The 23,932-nt window shown below is 36.1% G+C and overlaps 1 protein-coding gene across 2 annotated transcripts in view; it reads left to right on the forward strand.

Annotated features, from left to right (window-relative positions):
- Window positions 1–906: 906 nt before the first annotated feature.
- The window catches only part of LOC127622976 (semaphorin-7A-like), a 28,072-nt gene continuing 5,046 nt past the window's right edge, over window positions 907–23,932 (forward strand). The window contains exons 1-14 of one of the 2 annotated variants that reach the window (XM_052097195.1): window positions 907–1,018; window positions 1,500–1,627; window positions 3,399–3,440; window positions 4,056–4,154; window positions 4,235–4,310; window positions 7,398–7,490; window positions 7,828–7,967; window positions 10,062–10,234; window positions 11,219–11,327; window positions 12,877–13,042; window positions 14,754–14,875; window positions 14,984–15,129; window positions 16,137–16,162; window positions 16,490–16,699. In XM_052097195.1, the coding sequence (XP_051953155.1) occupies window positions 922–1,018; window positions 1,500–1,627; window positions 3,399–3,440; window positions 4,056–4,154; window positions 4,235–4,310; window positions 7,398–7,490; window positions 7,828–7,967; window positions 10,062–10,234; window positions 11,219–11,327; window positions 12,877–13,042; window positions 14,754–14,875; window positions 14,984–15,129; window positions 16,137–16,162; window positions 16,490–16,699 (1,627 nt within the window). In that variant the 5' untranslated portion in view covers window positions 907–921. The remainder of the gene's footprint in view (window positions 1,019–1,499; window positions 1,628–3,398; window positions 3,441–4,055; window positions 4,155–4,234; window positions 4,311–7,397; window positions 7,491–7,827; window positions 7,968–10,061; window positions 10,235–11,218; window positions 11,328–12,876; window positions 13,043–14,753; window positions 14,876–14,983; window positions 15,130–16,136; window positions 16,163–16,489; window positions 16,700–23,932) is intronic. The other variant, XM_052097196.1, reaches the window with a different exon arrangement.

The raw sequence follows: 23,932 nt of genomic DNA on the forward strand, positions 1-23,932 counted from the left end.
CTGCCTCTACAGATGCACAACTCACTTTTGCTCCATGTGGTGCAAAAGGGAGAGCGCGCGAACAACAGCGTTTGAAACTCGTAGCAGCAGATTCAAGCAGTTGTACTTTTGTATTTGTGTTTGTGTGAGAAAAATATCAAAGAATGTGTGAATGTGTTTTGCACCATATTTACTGGAACAACTGTAGCAAAAATGTGAGTGTATAAGTTTCTTAATTTGTGATTCGTAGAAAAGGATTTGTGCACCTGCAATGAAGAATTTGAGAAGGTGTAACTGTTGTGTTGCGTTTGTGGGAGAGAAAAAATCTGCAAGCTTGCAACTCTTAAAATATATTTATCTGTGATTTTAAATTTGCTGATACACATGTGCGGCTAATCTCTACAACTACAAATAACACTGTCACAGGTGCTCATTTGATTTGCACCAAATACATCTTCATACTAATTGCCTTGTACCGCACTCATTTTTACATTTACATTTATGCATTTGGCAGATGCTTTTATCCAAAGCGACTTACAGTGCAATTATTACAGGGACAATCACCCCGGAGCAACCTGGAGTTAAGTGCCTTGCTCAAGGGCACAATGGTGGTGGCCGTGGGGTTCGAACCAACGACCTTTTGATTAACAGCCCTGTGCTTCAGCCACTAGGTTCGTATATTTGTGTGAGTTATCATTGAAACATCGTAAACGTAATCGGAACATAAGGAAACAGTTGATGACAGGCGCGTTGTTTGTCAAGGGAGCATTAAGAGTTACTTTTCTTAAATGCAATATAATTCATTTAGTTACGTAATGTACTTGTTCTGATGCAATTCTAAATGAATAAATCATACGAAATCCTCCGCCCCGCCTCTCGAGTATTTAGACGTTTAATCCCAGGAAGTAGAAGCATTAACGAGCTCAGTCTCTCATATGTAAGATGGATTTGACATGTTTGTGTGTGCTGTTGGCGTGCATTTCATGTGTTGGGTCAGCAAGAGTGCATCATAATGCTCGAGTGAAGCTGACAGACCAAGGTGAGCTGCTATTTTATCATTATATTTTTATAATTTGTTAAACAGTCCTCACTGCCTCAGTGTCATGTTAAGAAGACACTTAACCATTCTTGTTATTTTATCCTTAATGTTATGTTAAATGTAAATAAATATTAGATATTACTGTTATGTTAAAAGAATCAGATACAAAAAATTATTTAAAAAAAAAAACCCCAGAAACATTACTTGTCAGACAGTAATAATAACATTTTGGCTTTATTAGTTGTATAATCAAAGATTATTTTTTTTAGATTAATGAAGAAGTGTCAAAACAAGTTCAAACTCAAATTCATATGTCAAAGTGACGCTTATTTCTCACACATATTTTGACAGACCTATCTAACTTCCCATTATCTCTCACACACAGAACACGTATTCTGCAATGGGGTGTAACATAGGAACACTATTAAAATGAAAATATTCCACACTTGACACCATGCTTCAGTCTCTCTCTCTTTCTCAGGTATGACCCGGGTGTATTTTGAACATGATCATATGGTCAAACTTATCATGAGCCCTGAACTCATCTGGGCTGGAGGTTCTGAGATCCTCCATTCCATGAACACAACACAAAAATCCAATCTCAAACAGGTACCTCATAATTTATTTCAGGTAGCTATATCTGCTTCACAGATCATTCAAAACACATCATGGTTTAAACACAACCATCTGTATTTTAAACACTTTTTTGATTATATAACATGAGCAGGGTTGGGAGGGTTGAAATGTTTTCCACTACAGATTACAAAATACATGCTGTAAAATGTAATTTGTAACGTATTGCGTTACATTACTCAAGGTCAGTAACGTATTCAAAATACTTTGGATTACTTTGAATTGTTTTGACTATTAAAACTCTGCCAGTACAGTAAGACAAAATACACATGTTAAAAATACATTCTCTGAAAAACATAAATATCTTATGCAGTGTTGTTTCTAAAACAAGATAAATCAAACTGATCTTGTTTTAAGGATTTTTAGATATTTTTACCTGAAAAACAATACAATAATTATTATAATGAATATGATTTTTGCCGTTATATCAAAGGTCTTACAAGAAAAAAAGAAATTATGATCCATCGTGAATTTTCTTCATAACAAAATATGATCATGCCTGGTAACATGTGCATGTAAAATGGCTAGAAATAGGATTTTAGCTTAGCGTAAAACTGACAATTTACACAAGGTTTATTTCTATTTCTTCTGCTCCTAACTTCAAACTTACTTCTCTGTCTGCTCGTATTAATGTAGCACATCATAATAAAGTCTTTCACTGATGCTCAAATGCACTTTGGATTGCATAATTTATATGTATAAATGTTTTCCATCTCTGTCTCTCTTCCCAAGTGTTTGTGCCGCATAGGTGCATGGTCCGCTTTGTGATAGTCTACATATATACGTATTTGATTTGGCACAAGTTTTACACCAGATGCCCTTCCTGACACAACTCCCAGTGGCTGGGGGACTCTCACTCACACACAGGGCAATTTAGAGTCTCCAGTTCACTTAACCTGCATGTGTTTGGACTTGTGGGGGAAACCAGATCACCTGGAGGAAACCCACACAAGCACAGGAAGAACATGCAAATTCCACACAGAAAGGACCTAGTTGAGCCGGGGCCTTCTTGCTGTGAGGCGACAGTGCTAACCACTGAGCCACCGTGCCGCCTTGAATGTAACTGTATTCTAATTACCAATGATTCAAATTGTAACTGTAGTGGAATGCCGTTACTTATATTTTGTATTTTAAATACGTAATCCCGTTACATGTATTCTGTTACTCCCCAACCCTGAACATGAGTTTAACATTTTCGTGAGAAACATTATAAGTACACAGATGCCAATTCTGTGAAGTTCTCAAATATTTAGTCTACTATATTTTAATATTATGCAAGGGTGTTATGTCCATCAGCAGCAGAATACGGTTGTGTGACAGGTTTGAAGCGAGAGCCGGGCAAGCAATCCAACGGAAATTTATTAAGACACAAATATTTGCTTTTCAGCAACGTGCAAGGTGCACACGATTGCTGCAGCGTGCGTCTCTCTCTCCCATCCGGTGGTCTGCATTGCCCTTGTAAATCCAATGCAAACACAAAACAGCTGTTAGAGGTGATTCCCCACAGGTGCCAAACCTTACTGCACTCACTCTCTCATCCTCGCTCTCCACAGAGGTTGCTCGGCCACTCCCCCAATCTCCACAGGTTGTTAGTGCTACATATGGTGATGTTCACTCATAGTTTGGTCGTGAATAAGAGCAAGAAATGCATTCTTTAACCAAAGTGACTCTTTAATTTCCAGGACTAACACTTTGCCTATGTTTCATAATGTGTTTGATGTAATGTTTTATCTGTTTGGATCTTTAGGTGAATGAGATTCTTTTAAAGGAAAAATTAAAAAACATCACAGTAAGTATTCATAAGTATGAACTTTTTAAAGCAAAGTGCAAGAGCTTTGACATTTTAAGGGTTCTCCCATTGTTATTGAAAACAAGTTTAGGGAACTTTAAATATTTCCAGGCCTGTCATGAAAGTACAGTAATAATTCATGGAATATCCATAGAAATTATTATTATTATTATTATATAGATTTACAGTAAATATAGATTTTCTTTCAGTTATGTTCTGCTTTAAAATATGTAATCAGTTTGTAAATATTTGGCTAGTAGATTATGCTAATAGATAATATAGGAGACATTTGTGTAATAATAAGTATAAGTTTAACAAATATATTAATTCCAAGGACTAGTACATGACAAACAAATGGAAAACCTCCCCAGAAATCTCCTGAAAATAATTTTTAAAATCACAAAAGTAATCATGAATGACTAAAGAATTCACAGAAATGAATTGGTCAAAACTTGTGGGAACCCTTGATATTTCAGTAGAAAAAGGTGAATCTATTCTCGAAACTGAAGGCTCTCTAAAAACAACTATATGTTGTTTTTAGGAAAAGCTTTTCTTGTTTTTTTACACATATAAAGGAACTGATAGCTGTCTGACTCCCAGTTTGTTGCAATTCAGAAACGTGAATACAATATCTCTCTGCTCAAAGAGGGTGTTAATGGAAATCTCCTTTTCCTTTGTGGAACAAAAAAGGATGATACAAGGTGCTATCATATGGTATGTCCTGTTTATATTGAAACATTTTAAGCTTATGTCCTTATTAAGTATGATAAGCTGAGTCATTGCTTCTGTTTCAGAACGCAAGTTATTCCCTGACTGAATCCTTTAAATCAGAATATGAACTAGAAATGAATGAGCCATCATTACTCATTGGTAAGTATTATGCATTGGCAGTGTGCATGTATGTATTTATACATTTGATTTATAGGTGAATTGCCATTGTGCAAAAATAACTAGATTTTGACATTTTGTTAGGAAAATAAGGGTGGGGTTTTCCTGTGCAAAACCTGCTGCCACAGTGCTGGGGACTTCTTTGTGATTGCCAGGGGTTGCTATGAGAATGCTTGGGTGATTTGGGTGGTTAAGTGGTTGTTTATTTTCCCAGTTCAAAGAGGCCACACCAAGTGTCTAGTGGCTCTAGAAATGGCTCAGATACCTCCTTCTATCTAAGTCTATGGGAACGTGAAAATCACAAGTCTGATCTCAAAGTAATAGCACACCTCTCCTCAACAAACCACTTGGTTGTAGATATCCCTTTGAGATATCCATCCATAAACTTAGAGTTCTTCCTTGCAGTTTTCTGCTTCAAAACCATATACTGTATGTCAAAAGCTCTATAGAAATACACTGAATTATATGAAGCTTTTTGGATAATGAAATAATGAAGTGTTTAAATGTGATGATGACATACAGGGCTGCAAGTTTAATAGCCGACGCATTGCAAAACAGGGCTGCCTAAAACTAGTAGTGGTGCCAATGTGCGGTTCAGACATTTGCATGATACATATTTAGATATAGAACTTAACTGATCATAATATGAAAATTCACCATAGCTGTTCTGCTATTGGCTAATACAACATACAAGGTATAAACAGGGTTGTTGTTAATGTTTAACCTCATGTCTTGGATAACAGTAATATTCGAACAGGAGAAAAAGAGTAGTTCATGGATTTTACTGTAACCCCAAACTCTTCAGAAAGTTTCAAAATATGTCACACAAATGAATTCTAGCTTATTTTAGGGCAGCAGTTTCCTATTTTCACAGTAAGGTCACTGGCATGAGGTAATGAAAAGGAACTAAACCTTTCGTGGTGATGGTCTACATTTGCAGTTGCTCACACGTTTATGCATGAGCTCTACTTTTTTTAAATGCTATTACTATTACTTAACATATATTTATCTTTGTTGGTATACAGTATGTTTGTGTTATGTTTAGAGGTTCTATTTAAAAGAGTAGCAAATAAAGTTTCAAAATATGTCAGACAAATGTGTGAATTCAGGCTTAATTAAGGGCAGCAGTTTCCTATTTTCACAGTAAGTTTACTGGCATGAGGTTATGAAAAGGAACTAAACCTTTCGTGGTGATGGTCTGCAGTTGCAGTTGCAGTTGCAGTTGCTCACATGTTTATTCAAAATGCTATTACAGTATCTACCATGCACTATTTATATATACATTGTAGGCAGTGTTGTAATGATGCCAACACTTCAGCATAGTCGGAACCAATAACAGTGAAGTTTAATGATTCTCAAAGCAAAAACTAATACTGACTAATTTGTTAATTGTTTCAAGTTGTCAAGTAATTATCCAAGATAAGGAAACGGTTATAAGATAAGAACAAAGAAACAAATTAAGAAAACAGTGCTTAAAAGGACGGCAGCTGGTGGAGTTTTTGGTGACCCCTATGGTAAGATGGTGCTCCCGTATGGGAGTAGGTGCACAACGCAGGCTGCATAATATACGTATAGTGAGCGACAGTTCCGGTCAGTATTCCTACATTGAAGATGAATAATACCTAGAAATTGATGGTCCCTTGTCACATCCTTCACAATAAATTATTTTGAGTTATTAATAATAAAAAGTGTATATCCTTTCTTATATGCTGAGAACTTTTCTGGCCCATGACTTATAAAAAATAATTTTCGTCGATTTATTTATCGTATGTATAGCCTACATCTGTGTAAGGTTTTTTTTATTTACTTTATTTTTATTAAATTTTTCCTTCACCTGTACTTCTTGTCTTTATGACTCAGTGATTGTATATTGAATTGTGTACAACTTATTGAATATTTATATGGAACATTCTGTTTAAAAAAAAGAAGTAAATAAATCCACAGTTTTAGCACAGAATGTGGACTTTTCAGACAGTCCCTTACCACACCCTCCACAGTATTAGCACGTTTTAGCACAATGTGTGACCTCTTACACACTGTAGAAAAAAATTCCTTATAACTTATATCAATGTTTAATTAACGTTCTGGAATTATTTCGCCGTGACGCCATCTGACCAGCTTACGGGACAAGTTGCTTTATTGCACAGCTTTCTGTAAAACTTAAATCTGATTGGTCAGTCGTGCTAATTTCATGTCTCTTGTATTAATAACTAAATATTCTCTTTTTAATTAATCAAAATGTCTCAAACTAATCAACTCAAATCAATATTTGTGTAAATGTAGGCTATACTTCATTGGTAAGTAGCTGCCTAACAAGCGGTATAATGTACATTCAGACGAATTTGCTAACTACATTGTCAGTTATTTAAATCTGGTGTTTTGAAAACACTGTATGCTGGTCTAAACACTCTCCCGAGATGTCATGGAAAATAAATTGCTGTACGTGCGAATTTAAGCAGAGAAATAAAAGACCTCGATTAAAAAAAATTCTAAACCCATCCTCTTTAAAGCACTGCTGCTACATTCATCAAATCAGCACTTTTCTGACAAGCAATTTCACTATCAACAATAAATTTACTACTCAATAAAAAAAGTGTAGTTTTGCATATCCCTATTAGCTGAAAACAATGCATGTTGCTTGGGTGTACTGGGGGGTTGTTTACTGGGCCAAGTAAAAAAAATAAAAATTGTTTCTCTGATGTTCTGGTCACTAGATATGGCTCAGCTATCTCCTTTAATTCAAGTCTATTGTTTTTTTCCCCCCGCCCTTTTATTGTGCTACATTGTAAGTTTGATCACATAGAAAAGTATCAGCACACCTCTCTGTACACAATCATTATAAACTTCATATATATTTATCTTTGTTTTTATATATATATATATATGTGTGCAGTATGTTTGTGTTATGTTAATAGATCCTAATTAAAATAGTAATAGTGATGCTTGCCTTAGCAATTTCCACTAATTACAGATATGACTCAATTCATAATAAATAATCATAAATTATTTAAGTTATTTATGTTGTTACATGCTAAATGTGACATCCTGTATCTTTATTTGTCCTGTCAGATGATATGCTGTTCTTTACTAAGTCTGATAAAGGATTGTTCAGGATAAACAGCAAAGATACACGGAAAATGTGGCCTCAGTCAACTCAAACAGGTGAGAATTTAAACAGTGTTTTACAAGAATATACTATAGATCTGCACGATTGTGGCAGCTGTAATTGTAATCTTGATTATTTATTTCATTAATTGTGCAGCCCTACTTTACCATTCACAATACTACTGACATCTAAATGGTTAGCTACAAGGATGAAAAGGTGTCATAACCAGATGCACAACAACATACGATAAAAATATTTTCCATGCAATTTTCCATGTTAAGCATAGTTTTGTTCTAACAAGCCACAACAGCTAGCTAGGACACGAAGTCACTCTTTTACTGAAAATAGTTAATGTTACTGAAAACTGCTGTTTTTTTTCTCTGTGATATGTAGAGCAGAGGTTTGTGAAGTTGATCGTTGGGACAGGCACACACCAGGACAAAGTTTATTTGTTCTTCACAGAGAAACATACAAGTGACAGTAGAGACTCAGAATCAGACTTCTGGATTCCAAAAGTGTCCCAGAGCTGCGTGGTGAGTGGAAATATTACAATATTTATTATGATATGATGTAATTCCTGTTTTGATTAATTGAGCTTGTGTTTGCTGCCCAGAAAATAAATTAGAGACGTAACAAGTTATATTATTATGGTCCTTATCTATCTATCTATCTATCTATCTATCTATCTATCTATCTATCTATCTATCTATCTATCTATCTATCTATCTATCTATCTATCTATCTATCTATCTATCTATCTATCTATCTATCTATCTATCTATCTATCTATCGTCGTCATCTGTCTGTCTTTCTGTCAGTCAGTCAGTCAGTCAATCAATCAATCAATCCATTGTCGTGGTCTTCTGTCTGTCTGTCTATCTATCGACTTAAAAAAATCAGGGTTGTCTGTCAAGAATTCCATTTTTTTTTTTTTTTTAAGGTGCACTCAATAACTTTTAGTTCGTAGCATCTTGGACTTACAGTGACACCTAGTGGTGTGGATGCAGCATTATTTAAAATCAATAGTTTTCTGTTACAGGTGCCATTGTAGAAATTCACTATTCACAATCATCCATGATTCATTTATTAATTTTAATTTTAAATTCTCATGGACTCGTTCAACATCATCATCCACTGCCGAAGTTCAATTCCAATCCTCAAGAACGCAAGAAATTACCCAGATCTGTCCTTGAAATCGATGATGCATCGGATGGTTACTTGTGGGCAAGAACTCAGTACTATGATGGCAGACGAAGGACATTTATCATTTTGTTTAGTTTCTTCCTCAAGAGTTTCCCGCTGTAAGCTCGCAAAAATCTGATGGGTTTTTAGAGTCGTTAATCTCCATCACCATTATGTTTATACAGTTATGGACATGGAGAAAACAAGTGTTTAAAGAATTTATTCTTTTAACGTGTCACTAGTCCTGCAAAAACTCACTGGTGTGATGATATTAACGCGGCCACTGGTGTGTGCTAATGCTAGTAGTTCTCTCACTGGATCAGATGTTCTGTGATGTTTAATTGTGCAACAGTAAGGTCACAGCACATCTCAAAGCTCGCAATAGAGGTGTTTTACGTCCTCCTGTCCTTCCGAGTTTGTTCGTTCAAGGATGCTTAGCAAGACTGGTCTTGAGAAGAACACAAGTCTGTTCTCTGCATTCTTTGAATTAGGCTTCACCCTAAGTGTCCAATAACAAGACAGTTACTGAGATTAAGCAAGTAGTATTAAGTTGGACATGTGATTCTAAAATTGCTGCTCCCATGAGTGGACCCTCTTCGTGTATATTAAAACAGCTTTTATAAGGTTACTGATATGACTAGAGTCCTCATCTCTTGAACTCCCAATTCCCAATGTGCTCTGAATCCTCGTGGTGGCTTAGTGACTCACCGCGTGGTGGAGGACAAATCTCAGTTGCCTGTGACCATCAGTCCACGCATTTGTTTCACTTTTGGTGAGACCTAGCTCTGTTCTCCACGGCATCCATGCACAACTCACCACAAAACCCACCAAGAACAAGAACCACATTATAGCGACAACGATGAGGTTAAACCAACTTTTACCCACCGACTCTACCCACCCTAGCAACCAGGCCAAAGCAGTAAGTAAAGTTGGGGATACCTGTGTGCTCCATTTCCTAGTGTTATGTCCACAGAGGGACGCAAGCTGTATGGGCTGTAATACAGTGAAGAGAAATGCACATTTTATAAACTTTAGACCCCAATCCAAACCCCAAACTTAACCATCAGTAGAGTAAATATGTAATGTTGGAGGGGAAAATGCAATATCCTTATCTTGCTCATCACTGATTCTTTGAATGTGATTACTTCCTGGTTTCAGCGTGGGATCCAAACTGGTGCTGACACAACAACACACTTCTGGTTGTGCCACAGGGAAGGTAAACATGCTGCAGCCGGTGTAAACATGTCTGATATGAGGTGGCGCTTGTCAGTGAGTCGGCATAATTTTGCCGATCCTAGGGTACCGGAACTCTCGGAAAACAACCTGCCGACTTACTGTGTGATCATGTTAACATTATACAGTTCATCAAGGAACTAATCATTCATACACATGTATTCATGTATTCCTTTTTCAAAACAATAAAAAAACATCACAATATGTTTCAGGATGACAAAGGTGGGCCTAAAGATAATCTTCAGAACAGCTGGACATCGATGATTTACGCCCGTATATTCTGTGGAGACAAGGAGACAGGATATGACTTTACTCAGCTAATAGACATCGACACAGTAGAAACAGACAATGACATCATAATTTATGGCCTGTTCAGAAACTTTTGGTAAGACAAAAACCTGACTTCCTCTTATGCATTGCAAAGAATATTTAATTTTAGATGGTCAGTGTGCTTATCTATATTCTATATGTAGGACTTAACACTACGTATAAACAAAATATTTACAGAAGCCTCCGACCAGGAGTAAAGGTTGAAATAAAAAAGCAAACTGATATTTTATGACATCAATGAGCATGTTTTGCGTGACAGGCATTAATCATTTCAACATAGAGTATGATGTTGTTGACATTTACAGCCGTTTACATTTACGAGAGATAAAAAACTTTTAAGCGGCTATTCAAAATGAAACTGTTCTAATGGTGCAGCTTTCAAGGTGCGTCGCCCGGTGTCAAGTTTCAACACATTCAAAATATTTATAGGATATTAAAATTAATAAATATCTATTTTTCCAGCCAGTTGTATTAGTATTTATTTATCACACCTTATTTATTTTAGATACAGTTCCTATATATTGTTATTGACACAGGGCGAATATATCAAATGTACTTTTATTACGTGTCATATTTTAATGGGGATATAATTTATTACAGCTGACAGTTACACGAGCAGACAAGGTTTGAACATCAACCGTAGCAAGATCAAACTGAAATGCCACAGCTTTTTAACCCTTCTATTTACAAATTTGAAGGTTGTTTATTGCATCAATACAGGTAAACGTCATATTATTCGACTATGCATTACTTACGAAGAGCTTACAACCTACTAGTTAAGTCTTGCCTTAAGAACAGGTGCAAACAAGAACAGGAACAAATTAAGCACTGACTTAGTTACACATCCTGCAAAAAAATAAGAGAGAAGACTTCACATTTAAGTTGCCTGACTTGACTAACACCCCCCAAAAAAAAACAACAGAAATAAATAACACTTTTTTTTTACTGACATCTGTGCTTCCCCTGTTTTGAAAATCACCAGCTGCCACTGGTGTGTAAGTGCATGTGAAAGCCTAAAGTATTTGTTTCTGTCTTTCAGGAACATGAGTGCAGTGTGTGTTTATAATATGACTGAAATCAAGAACATCTTCAGTCTCTCTGAATTCATGAAAACCAGCACTAAACCTGTGAATCCCCGGCCTGGAACGGTGAGATTTTTTCTTTTACTGTTAAACCCATCAGATCCTCCTTTAATATTAAAGGAAGAGTTCACCCAAAAATGTAAATCTTACATTTTGTACTCACCCTCATGATGTTCCATGCCCCTTCCTTCGACCGTGACACACAAAATTAATTGTCTCTTTTAGGGCTTTCATGATTAATTGTCATATTTCTTATTTAACTTCCAATATATAAATAAAATAATAAAATAGGGATTTTAGGCACCGACAATCATGCCATGGTCCAACTCACTGAGATCACATTTTTTTCCCCCATTCTGATGGTTGATGTGAATATTAACTGAAGCTCCTGACCCGTATCTACATGATTTTATGCACTTCACTACTGCCATACGATTGGCTGATTAGATAATCGCATGGATGATTGTTGGTGCCAGACAGGCTGGTTTGAGTATCTCCTGGGATTTTCACACAACAGTCTCTAGAATTTACTCCGAATGGTGCCAAAAACAAAAAACATCCAGTGAGCGGCAGTTCTGCAAATGGAAATGCCTTGTTAATGAGAGAGGTCAACAGAGAATGGCAAGACTGGTATGAACTGACAAAGTCTACGGTAACTCAGATAACCATTCTGTACAATTGTGGTGAGAAGAATAGCGTCTCAGAATGCTATTCTGAAATGCAGGTTGGCGCTGTTTTGGCGGCATGAGGGAGACCTACATAATATTAGGCATGTAGTTTTAATGCTGTAGCTGATTGGTGTATATCCGCTTAAGATTCCCTTATTTGTACATTAAAATGTGATTAATATTTGAAGTGAACAATCAAATAACCACAATCATATGATTATTTAATAATTTATTAACCACGCCAGGACCAGCTGTCAAGCTAAAAAAAATAAAATTAAACTACAGTAAAAGTAATTGAACTGACTGGTGCATATTCCAAGCCTTCTGGAGCCATACGATCACTTTGTGCGATGAACAAAAATTTTAATTTAGTGCTCAAATTAAATATGACCGCAACGGCACAGGTTGGATATCAATAACATCAAGTTAAGTCATTTTTATTTGTTTTTCCCTTTTCACAACACACATTGTATCAAAGCAGCTTTACAGAAAATTATGCTGTAATTTATAATTTGTGACCAAACGTCATCTCATCAAGTCACCATATATGATTTGGGTGCTAGAAATGGGGGTTGATCAATTATTTTATTTCGTTGAGATCATACAGTTGTAAGTCTGTGCTGAAAGGTTTATACGTTATCACTAAAATCAATGGAGATTTTAAATTTAAGAATAGAAGCCTTTAATTTGGTCACACATTATATATTTTTGCATACTTACAGTGAAATTCTTTTTTTTTTTCACATATTGGTCAGAGCGCAGGGTCAGCCATGATACGGCACCCCTAGAGCAGATAGGGTCAAGGGCTTGAACCCCCGACCTTCTGGTCAGTAACCCAGAGCCTTAACTGCTGAGCCAACACTGCCCAGCTGAGCCACCACTGCCCGAACCCTACAGTTACTCAACAGTGTTTTTCTGTTGTTCCTAACTCCTCATCTTTCTTGTAGTGTGTTCAAGACCGTACTCAACTGAGCAGTGAATTGTTGATGTTTATGAAAGAGCGTCCAGAGATGAAGAAGTGGGTGATGCCAAAGAAAAGCCCCCTGCTGTTTCAACACCGTCACTACACTCACATACAGGTGGCCCATGTTGGGGTCCTGTTTCTGTCTCTAGGTATGTGCATTTGTCGCTAGGGAGGAAATCTCAAGGAATTTTATGAATCTGGTTCCAATTCCACTTAATGATTCTTGTAGTACTTTGGATGAAAAATCTATTGGTCCAAATGATATACTAAACTAAACAAAAACAGAACTTTTTGGTTAAAACTTGTTCTAATATGTTTTAATATAAAAAGTACAATTTATTTGAACAAAACTGAATGTGTATCTTTAACTACGTATTGTCATATGAACAACCTGCAAACATTATTTAAGATTTAACACTCTTACACTCTTATACTTATGCTTCATTTGATGAAAGTAATGTCTTGTGTATGTTTCAAGTGACGAGTAAGTCAAGAATCACTCCTACTGATTCAGAGATGAGACAGATTCACACCTATAAGCCTTTAATGAATTTAATCAACTTTAATTACTTTGTACTAGACTGGCCACACTGTATGTTAGTTGTTACATGCATTATTCAGAAAGAGTTCTAGATTCCTAACCCTCTTGGTCACGATGGAACAGAACTTACTGTAATTGCTTCAAGTTTAACCATGTCTGATTGAACACTAGTTGAGAAATTAAACCGGTATTCAATTATAAACTGATCTGAAAGGCATGAAACACTGTTGGTTAATGCTGTTGGTTAAGTTTAAGTTGAGTCAGGATGTCATGATATGTCTAAATTTGTCACTGTGGTTATGAGCTGCAACCAACTAGTCAGTGAGATATCTGTGAATTGTATGAACTGAAAATGTGGCATTTCGTAGAAGTATCTAACATCTATTATTGGTTTTTGTTGAAGTTATAGATCCTGTTCCATGTGAATGCTACCTTCATCTTTCAATTTATTTTATTTATTTATTTTTGGTACAGGAAATAGCAAGTGTATGTAATTACTGGAAAAATAAGTGGAATAATGATCATTAGCAGTTGTATGTTAATCAGATGACACAGAACGCTTACTATGAGTAAAGTGTATCAAAGTATCAAACTGATTTGGTAAGTCAAGATGCATCAGAATATGCTGTAGCTCTGTTTCAAACCCTAGTGAGCAGTCTAAATAGGTGTCCATTTAGGCATCATAGGCATGCTTTTAATTAGTAGGCAGCAAAATGGCAGCTGCCTTGTAAGACAACTTGTTGTGGCCAAAATGTAAGCATCATATGCAACTTTAATGTCTCCATGGAGAGCATGATTTCAAGCCAGATTACACTTCTTAGGGCCATCAAGTGTTCTGCGTATGCATCAAGCATTAGGAAGTGTAATTGAGCTTGAAATCAAGATCATGCCAAGAGTCCGCAATGGCAAGTAGTACAGTGAAAAAGGATTTACATTTTGGTCTGTTCTCACTTAAAACCATTTGTATTGCCTCTGAAGACATGGATTTCACCAGTGGAGTCGTATTAATTACTTTTATGCTGCCTTGATGTGCTTTTTGGAGCTTCAAAGTTTTGTTCACCATTCACTTGCACTGTGTAGACAAACAGACATCAAATCTCCATAATATTGTTTGTGTTCTGCAGAAGATCATTTTTGGGTGAACTATTCCTTTAATGGCAAAATAGATGAGTCTAATTGAAAATGGACTGTTTGAACAAAACAACAACAAAAAAGGGTTTGGGAAAAAGGGTTTGGAACCAATCTTATGTGTCAAATACAGATTATGCCTTTTAAAATGCAACCTGTAGGGATTCTAATATTGAACTTTTTTTCCTCAGAAAGTGGAGGGGTCCATAAAGTGTTAGAAGAGCATGTTCAACACCACGTTTTTGTCATTGCGGAGTTTCAGATGTTTCCACAAGGAACGCACATCACCAGCATGCTGTTGGACAGTGCTCAAGTATGACCAGTATATTTAAATAGATTGATGTTAACCAGCTTTTATGTAGTTCATTGCACTTTTGTAACTGTTATGGATGCACCATTGTGTTGTTTCTTCATTTCTCAGAACCATCTGTATGTGAGTTCTGGTAATGAGCTGGTACAGATAAACCTGCAGCATTGTGATGTGTATGGAGATGATTGTGAAGCATGTGTCCTATCCAGAGACCCCTACTGCCACTGGAACGGTTCGCATTGCAGCCCCACCACAGCGTAAGACCTAATTTTGCAATGTCACACATCTGCTTCCTTCCTGATAACACATTTTCAGCATGACAGAAAAATGAGTTTGAATTGTTTCCCAAGTCAAGCATCAATACAACTATTGCTTGTACTTTAAAAAGTATAATTCACCTAAAACCCTCATGCCATCCCATATTTGTATGACATGCTTTCATCTGCTGAACAGAAACAAAGATTTTTTGTTAAGAATATCTCAGCTCTGTAGGTCCATGCAGTGCAAGTGAATGGTGGCCAGAACTTTGAAGCACAAAAAGCATATAAAGTCATCATAAAATTAATCACACAACTCCAGTGGTCCATGTCTTCAGAAGCAATATAAATTATATAAAGAAACAGATCAATCTTTAGGTTCTTTTTTTTTTTTTACATAAATCTCCACTTTAACTTTCACTTACACATTCTTCTTTTGTGTTGTGGAGATTTTCTTTCTTCATGCATATCGCCACCAACTGGTCGGGGCTGGTCAAAGGTGGACATTATTTACTTTAAGCATCCTTTATGTAGCTTTTGGGGCTTGAAAGTTCTGGCCACCATTCACTTGCATTGTATGGAACTACAGAGCTGAGATATTCCTCTAAAAATCATTGTTTGTGTTCAGCAGAAAAAATTAAGTCATGCACTTCTTGGATGGCATGAGGGTGAGTAAATGATGATAGAATGTAAATTTTGGGGTGAACTATTCCTTTAAGTGATTTGAACAAAGCACTAACCCTCAGAATTAAACTATAAAATGTATCAAATCATGTTAATTTTCTATGTGAACTTTTCTAAGATTACACACATTTGCATACAATTTTTAGTACCTCAATGTTAACCCACACACACCCACCAAAACTCACTCTCACAAACACTGTTGATTCAATAATCATTTGAATATGTCTGATTCACTTCAAATCAAAAAATATTTTTTTTAAATAAACATTTTGATTTTAGTAGTTTGCTAGTCTCATCTCAATAACCTGTCCTCATTTTCACAGTGACAACATGGATCTCACTAATTGCAGTAAGTTGAGATTTTGCATGTTTGGGTGTGTACCTCCTGCAAGGTATTTGCTAAATGAATAAATGTAAATTTAAATGTAAAATATAACTGAAATTGCTTAATATTTGCAATTTTTGCCTACAAGATTAATCTAGTTTGGGCTGCTTTGAACTTGATACAATATGTGTAACACTGCCGCCCAGTTTTGATATCAATAGTAACTGATAGGGAATATGATAACTTTCTGTATTACACACAGGTAATTTAGCAATGTAGTGTTTAGGTTTTAGAACAGTTAAAATAAGTGAAATAGTTTCAGATTAACCTGTTTCAATCTGTGTTCCTCAGATAGGGCTGAATTTGCTGAATCTAAAACTGAAATTAGTGCCAAATCATCAGTGCAAATCGTCCCAGCATCTGCTAGATACTTCCTGCTCTGCACGATAATATCCCGTCATGCCACATACCACTGGTACCATGGCAATAGACGTGAGGAGTGTGTTTACACTGATGTGGGCTGTTTGTATCTCATCGAGAGTATGAATGCAACTTATGAAGGTTTGTACAGATGTGTGTCTTCAGAAGGGGACTATAACAGAACTGTTACTCAATATGAGCTCAGTATGAGCGGATCACAAGCACTCAGTGTCGCACCAATAATGTTAACATGTTTATTACTTCTAACAATGGCTCTTCTATTATAAACCTTTAACAGTATTACTTGATACATTTTTAATGATTAATATTGACATTGCTGATAGAAATAGTTAAAGGCAAAACCTGTCACTTTGGCTGGGACATATGTGCTACATAATGTGGACTCTATAACAGGTGGTTGAGGGCAGCTGGTGAAAAATAAGAGGGCTTGGTCTCAAGTCACGAGACTCTCTCTAGCGTGTGTGTGTGTGTGTGTGTGTGTACTGTATACTGTATATATACATAATATATTAAATTTTAAGCATTATATTTATTGATGAAATATATGGACTTGGTATATTTTAAAGCTAAAATGTGACCATAATTAAGAAAAACGGATGAACATTAAATGTATTAAATTAATATTTCTGTTAATTTACTAAGTTCGTAGGGCACCCTGTATTATTAAAACCAGTATTAGTTAAAATAGCAAATTTAACATTATATCTGAAATATACCCAAATAAACTGGAATCGGAAGCTTGTGAATCGTGATATATTGATTCGTTATATATGTATTGTGATGTATCATGATAAATAGAATTGTGACGTTTATCGCAGATGGTGGGCTGGTATTGCATTGGATTTCAAAATATTCCAAATACAGTATACAGTATATTAAATGTGAAATATATGAGAGAAAAGTACTCCTAAAAAACCTAGCTAGTCGTATGCAATAAGAGTTTGAACATCCATGAGGCTAATGTGGGAGAATATCATGCTCTGATGTTTGTCATGCCTATTGGAACATCATTTTTGAATTGATGATTTCATGTGATTATAGAGGATGTGGGAAGATTAGAATTTTTAGTTGTTTTGCAAATTTGTTTTCATTATCATCAGTGTTTTTTTGAAACATTAATTGTTTTTTTATTTTTCATTTTGATTTACTCCACATATAGTGTATTTTATAATTTTTTGGGGCTTAGACACAGTTTGTTATTTGCAAATGACTAGTGTTTTATTTTATTTTATTGAGATTCACTTGCAAGAATATTCTAAATCAAAAACAATTATTATCTGTTCACTTGTATCACACTTAAAATGTGTGAATGTCATTGCATTAGATTCAAAATGGTCAAAACAAGCCTTACAAATCAACAAACAAATTCAGATAGAGCTTTTCTCAAAACTAACATTTGCAATGAATTTTAAACAACTGGTGTCAAAATAATTTTTAGTGGATGTATGAAGTCAGTTCCCTTAAGTTCACGCATGTGTAGTTCATCACATTAACTATGGAATTTTGCATGGAGGAAAAAAGCGATAGAATGGTTTTAGAAAATCAACTGTGTTTATTTCCAAAACGGGTGTGTTCTGACCTCAGATCCAACAGTACACAAGAGTATTTAAGCTCCCTCCTCTACAGCAATGCAGCTGCTAACATCAAGTTAGCGAACTAGGCAAATATGTGATCTGATCACAAAATTCCCCCAAAACAGCATCTCTCTCAGAACAGGGCAGCCCGTTACAAATGCAATGACATTCAGACATTTACATATTTAACGGTTGACTGTGGTTGCTTAACTATTTAGCCTAAATGTAAGATTTTTAGTGTGAGGGAAATATGTATTTGTGCAATAAGGAAGTGAAGGTTTTCTTAACTACTGTGACTAATTTATGTAATCTAACTTAGGGCGAATTTGTGACTTTTTGTTCACATAAAGTCAGAAAAAACAACTTATGAATCTAAAATCCTTTATCTGTGGTCCGACGAAGACACCGGCTTTGACCTTTGCCTCAGACAGCTTAGAGAAGAAGTCTTGAAGGCTGCCAACTCCTTATCTAGAGGTCTGACAAATTGTTTCATAAGGCCCAATTTGATGTGCAGTGGTGGCATCAGCACCTTCCAGGGGTCCACCAGTGGCTCCCATTTGACGTTGTTCCTCCCCACAGAGAACTCGGTCCGCTGTGGCCAGTCCTGTCTGTGGAAGTGTGCTTTGGTGTTCCCCGCTGTCCCAAAGGCAAAGATACGCATGTGTAGTTCATCACATTAACTATGGAATTTTGCATGGAGGAAAAAAGCGATAGAATGGTTTTAGAAAATCAACTGTGTCTATTTCCAAAACGGGTGTGTTCTGACCTCAGATCCAACAGTACACAAGAGTATTTAAGCTCCCTCCTCTACAGCAATGCAGCTGCTAACATTGTCCTCCCCACAGAGAACTCGGTCCGCTGTGGCCAGTCCTGTCTGTGGAAGTGTGCTTTGGTGTTCCCCGCTGTCCCAAAGGCAAAGATAGCAGGGAAACTTGATAAAACCACCTTGGTAAAATGGTCTGCACTTATATAGCACTTTTTTTAACCTTAGAGGTTACCAAAGCACTTTACACTGTTTCCCAATCACCCATTCACATACACACTCATAAACCAATGGTGGCAGAGCTGCCATGCAAGGCGCTAGCCTGCCATTGGGAGCAACTTGGGGTTCAGTGTCTTGCCCAAGGACACTTCGGCATGTGGAGTTGTGTGGGCCAGGAATCGAACCACCAACCCTGCGATTGGCAGCTGACCCACTCTACCAACTGAGCCACAGCCGCTACCATATCGATAGCTACCATTTTGAAGTCTCCTGTACTCTTCATACTTCAAGGCATCCAGCAAGGTCTTGATGCTGTTGTAATCCTCTTTGAGGTGTGAGCCAGGGGAAGAGATGGGTACTTGTTACCTTTATGGAGCAGCACGGCTTTGAATATTACTTTAGTATAAATAATTACACGTTAATTTGGATTTATATGTTGTTTTTTTTCTGACTTTATGTGAACGAAAATATCACTGTCCTTAACACCTACTATTACAGGTAGAGGTCGACCGATTAATCGGCTGGCCGATTTTTTTGCATTTTTTACATAATCGGGATCGGCCAGTATCCACGCATATCAAGCCGATTATTAGGCAGGCGCATCTGTGGGCAGCCTAGTGTTGTTGTGGAACACGTGTTCGATGCACACTGCCCCTAGAGTCATTTTCCAGCAGAGTGAGCAGACCTCATCCAGTGCCTAAGGAAGGAGCTAAGTTCCTTGGAGAAAACAGAAAGGATTACATTTGTATATCTTCTTTAGATTTAATTTCAAGAAAAAAACGTGACAAACGCGATAATTGACATGACGTTCGGCTACTTTGGATATTGATAGCGTAGTTGAATTTGCATTATCACAGCAGAAGGGTTGCTATCATGTCACAATAAGCAAGCAAGAATTTTGCAATTACAGACAGTGAATCTGAGACTTTTATTTGTTCTGTTTGTGTGTCTTATATTTGAGAGGGTTGTCACTCAATGCAGATAAATAAGTAATAAAATACCAACGCAGTATAGGCTATTGAAGGACTGGCTTTGGTAAGCTCGGACGTTATCGGTTCTGCTGTCGGTACTGGAGAAATTAAGAAAATACATTCTTTATTGCTATAAAGAGAAAGTTATTTTATCTCGCCAGCCATTTCTATGTATAATAATATGAAACCATTTGTCTGTGATGCAATTTAGCTATTCGCAGTCAGAGAGAGAGAGAGAGAGAGAGAGAGAGATCTCGCTCACGCGGTGCCACAGCGAGCACAAAACGAGCCCTGCTTAATGAGTGACAGAACTAAACATTCAAACATAGCCTGGTTTAGATCTGTGATTATTAGTCTGATTTTATTTTAGATTTCGCCTTCCAAAGATTATAAAAAGAATATTTATACATAAGCCACATTCTGCCTAGCACAACTTCCTTCCCTTCACAGCGGTGCACTGACATTTCTCCTTAAAACTCAAACTTAACGTCAGAATCAGCACGATCGGTGATTGTTGTAAAATGCTACTGTTGCTAAATTGCGGGACGTGTTTAATAATAAAAAGAGTCCAAGAGATACCGTTCCCAATGCGGCGCGCGCTCCGAAACACACCGCAAAGAGACAAGCAAACTATAGGCTACTTTGGGTTTCATGTGCGCGTCTAAACGATCAACTATACACAAAAATATGTCAAAACGACAGGCTTGGAGATTCACTTAAACACAGTTTATGTCTTAAATGGACGTAGTTATGGAAATAGTTGGGGAGAAAATATGCTGCATCAGGAGCCTATTAGATCTGAACTCGGTCTTAAAGGGGAAGCATCCTAATAAACATGCCGACGATTGAGCCATTACTGCGAATCAAACAACAAAAGGCAAAGAGAAAGTCACTTACAGCTCTTGAATGAATAACTTCTGCATTAATAAGCATTAATCTATCTATGATAAACTATGCAGTATTATTTTACAATTGATTACTTTATTAGATTTCTTTTTAGACCACACCTGAACAGTAATGTTAGTAGACCTTCCTGAAATAAAATTATATATATATAACAAAAAGAACCGTTAAGAATACCGTTAAAGTACCGGATCGATAAGCAGTATCGGTAAGATAGTAATACCATTAAAACCTTAACGATTCCCATCCCTAGTTATGCCTGTGCTTCTCTTGGATGCTCTGAATATTGGATTACGTGTCTGGATTGCCCCTTAATTAAAGCTGCATTTGGATCTCAACCTTCGTGTCTCGGAGCAGTTCGTAACACCTGCTTTGTTTATTTAATATATTTGTTATACATTATTTATACAATATGTTTTTACATTATACATTTTTAATTTTAAGTGTACAAGTGCAGATTGGTCAAGTGTTCAGTAAATGTATTTGTTGAGAAATGTTGTCTATCTTAAGTAATTATTTGTGTTACATTTTATCTTTCAAATAAAAGGTTCAAATAAGAGGTTAAAAACAAGCACATATCGGCCAAATATCGGCCAAAATAAATCGGCAGCATTAATCGGCCATCGGCCGACCCGGATTTCAAAAGATCGGCATCGGCCTGAAAAAACCAATATCGGTCGACCTCTAATTACGGGAGTGGTGGTGGTGTAGTGGTCTAAAGCACATAACTGTAATCAGAAGGTTGCTGGTTCGATCCCTACTGTCACCACCATTGTGTCCTTGAGTAAGGCACTTAATCCAGGTTGCTCCGGGGGGATTGTCCCTGTAATAAGTGCACTGTAAGTCGCTTTGGATAAAAGCGTCTGCCAAATGCATAAATGTAAATGTACTACCCTGGAAAAATTTTTAATAAAATTTGTTACACAGTGATATCAGTGATCAGCGAGTGATTAGTAATTTATTCTATCAGGAGTTTGTGTTGGTGGATTTAAACATTTAACACACACATGCACACACTGAGGTTTATTTGTGTGAAGTGTATGACTGATTAATTAAATATTGTAAAGTAATGCTTTTAGTAAATCATATACAGGTGACATCACAGGATATGCCACTGAACTCATGTTCTGAACACAGGAAGCGTATCAGAACTTTTTTTAATTTGTTTATATTTCAGAAGGTCAGGAAAAGTTTGCGCCTTTTGTATTTACATTTTCTTTTTTAGAAATACCAGTAAAATATACCTAATTTAGAAATAAGACACAAAAAACTTAATTTAAAAAGGCCAAAAGCACAAATACAATATTTCACAAGATGAATTTATCTAAAGGTAAATCCTATATTTTAGGTGCTATAACTGTGACAAATGAATTTATAAAAGTACAAATTCCATGTATAGTCTCTTAATTGTATAATAATACAACTAGAACAATTTTGTAGTTTGTCCATAGACAAAACGACAAAATCAATCACACAGCTCAAGTTATAAAGTAAAACTTTATCACAACTTGCATGTATAAAGCCCTGAGAACCATGTCATGTCTTATAGTACTACTGCAAACAAACTCAAAGTGTCCAAAATTCACGTTCATGTTGTTTTATGGAAAAGTGCTCCACTTTTGAATTCAATCAGCATCAACCAGTTGAACAAGCATTCACATGTTTATTTATTTATTTACCTTTTAACCAAGAAGATAAAATGTAAAACTATAATATCAGTAATATAGTTATCACCCTGGTCATAAAAACATTATATTATAACAGTACAAAAATATGCACAAATTCACTGCTCATGTATTCAGTGAAGGTTTGTACAATGTTGAACCAAGCAAATTACAAAAAAATAAACACGGACACAAAAAGTAACAATGAAAGAGAAGTTAAATGAGGTAATCAATAAGCATTTGTGTATCTGCATCTATAATACACATATTCAATGATTCTCAATACGATGTCAGGCTCTCACGATAACTCAAAAACCTCTGCATGTGTTCCTGAGACATTATGAAAAATAAAAAACAGAATAAAAACAACAGGACATGTTTGATGCCTTTTAATGCTGTTCTTTAAAAGCTCGCTCAAACATGTATCACAACCCTTTCATTCTCTGCTTTGTATCAGAGTGCCACCTATAGTTTAACCATGGCTGAGTCAACTTGGCCTTTCTCCTATTGAAATGGAAATAAATGGATTGTCTTTGTTCTTTTTCATGAATATACAGTACAGTGCAAAATCTTATGTTTCACAAAAAGTATTTGTCTTAAGATGGTTATTTATATCTTCAGCTTTAGTGTATAAAGCTATAAATATAAAAATAAATGTTAGACTCCCGAACATTACTTTTGCAAAAAGAAAAGATTAGAATAGAACAACAGGGCACTCTGCAAGAGATGGCATTGCCCCCACAGGACATTGTGTCAGTCTGAGATTGCATAAAGAGACAGAAGCAGTTGAGAATAATTAGATAGAAAAGAGAATTCTCCAAGAAGCCTAGAACATCATATCTGCCAACAACAAAGAAAAACTGTGTCCAGGTGTACCTAGGAGTATTGGTGCTGTTTTGAAGGCAAAGGTGGCCACACCAAAAATTGATTTAGCTTTTTTTTATGTTTACTGGACTTTGTATGACATTAAGTGATAAATGAAAACTATTTGATATTATTTTTGAAGACATCCTCACTATGCAACATTTTTCACAAGTGCCTAAAACTTTGCACAGTATATTCATGAAAATGAACAAAGATAAACAATGCAATTTCTAATCTTTAAAGAGCATCTGATAACTCATCTCATGCACACAGAATACAGCAGTGATGAAGATTAAAAACATCTAGCTGTTAAAGATGTCCAAAATATAATAATAATTATATATATATATATATATATATATATATATAGATGTAGGTAAGCAACGCACAACTTG

This window comes from Xyrauchen texanus, chromosome 29 (assembly GCF_025860055.1).
Source record: "Xyrauchen texanus isolate HMW12.3.18 chromosome 29, RBS_HiC_50CHRs, whole genome shotgun sequence".
NCBI classification, from domain to species: Eukaryota; Metazoa; Chordata; class Actinopteri; order Cypriniformes; family Catostomidae; genus Xyrauchen; species Xyrauchen texanus.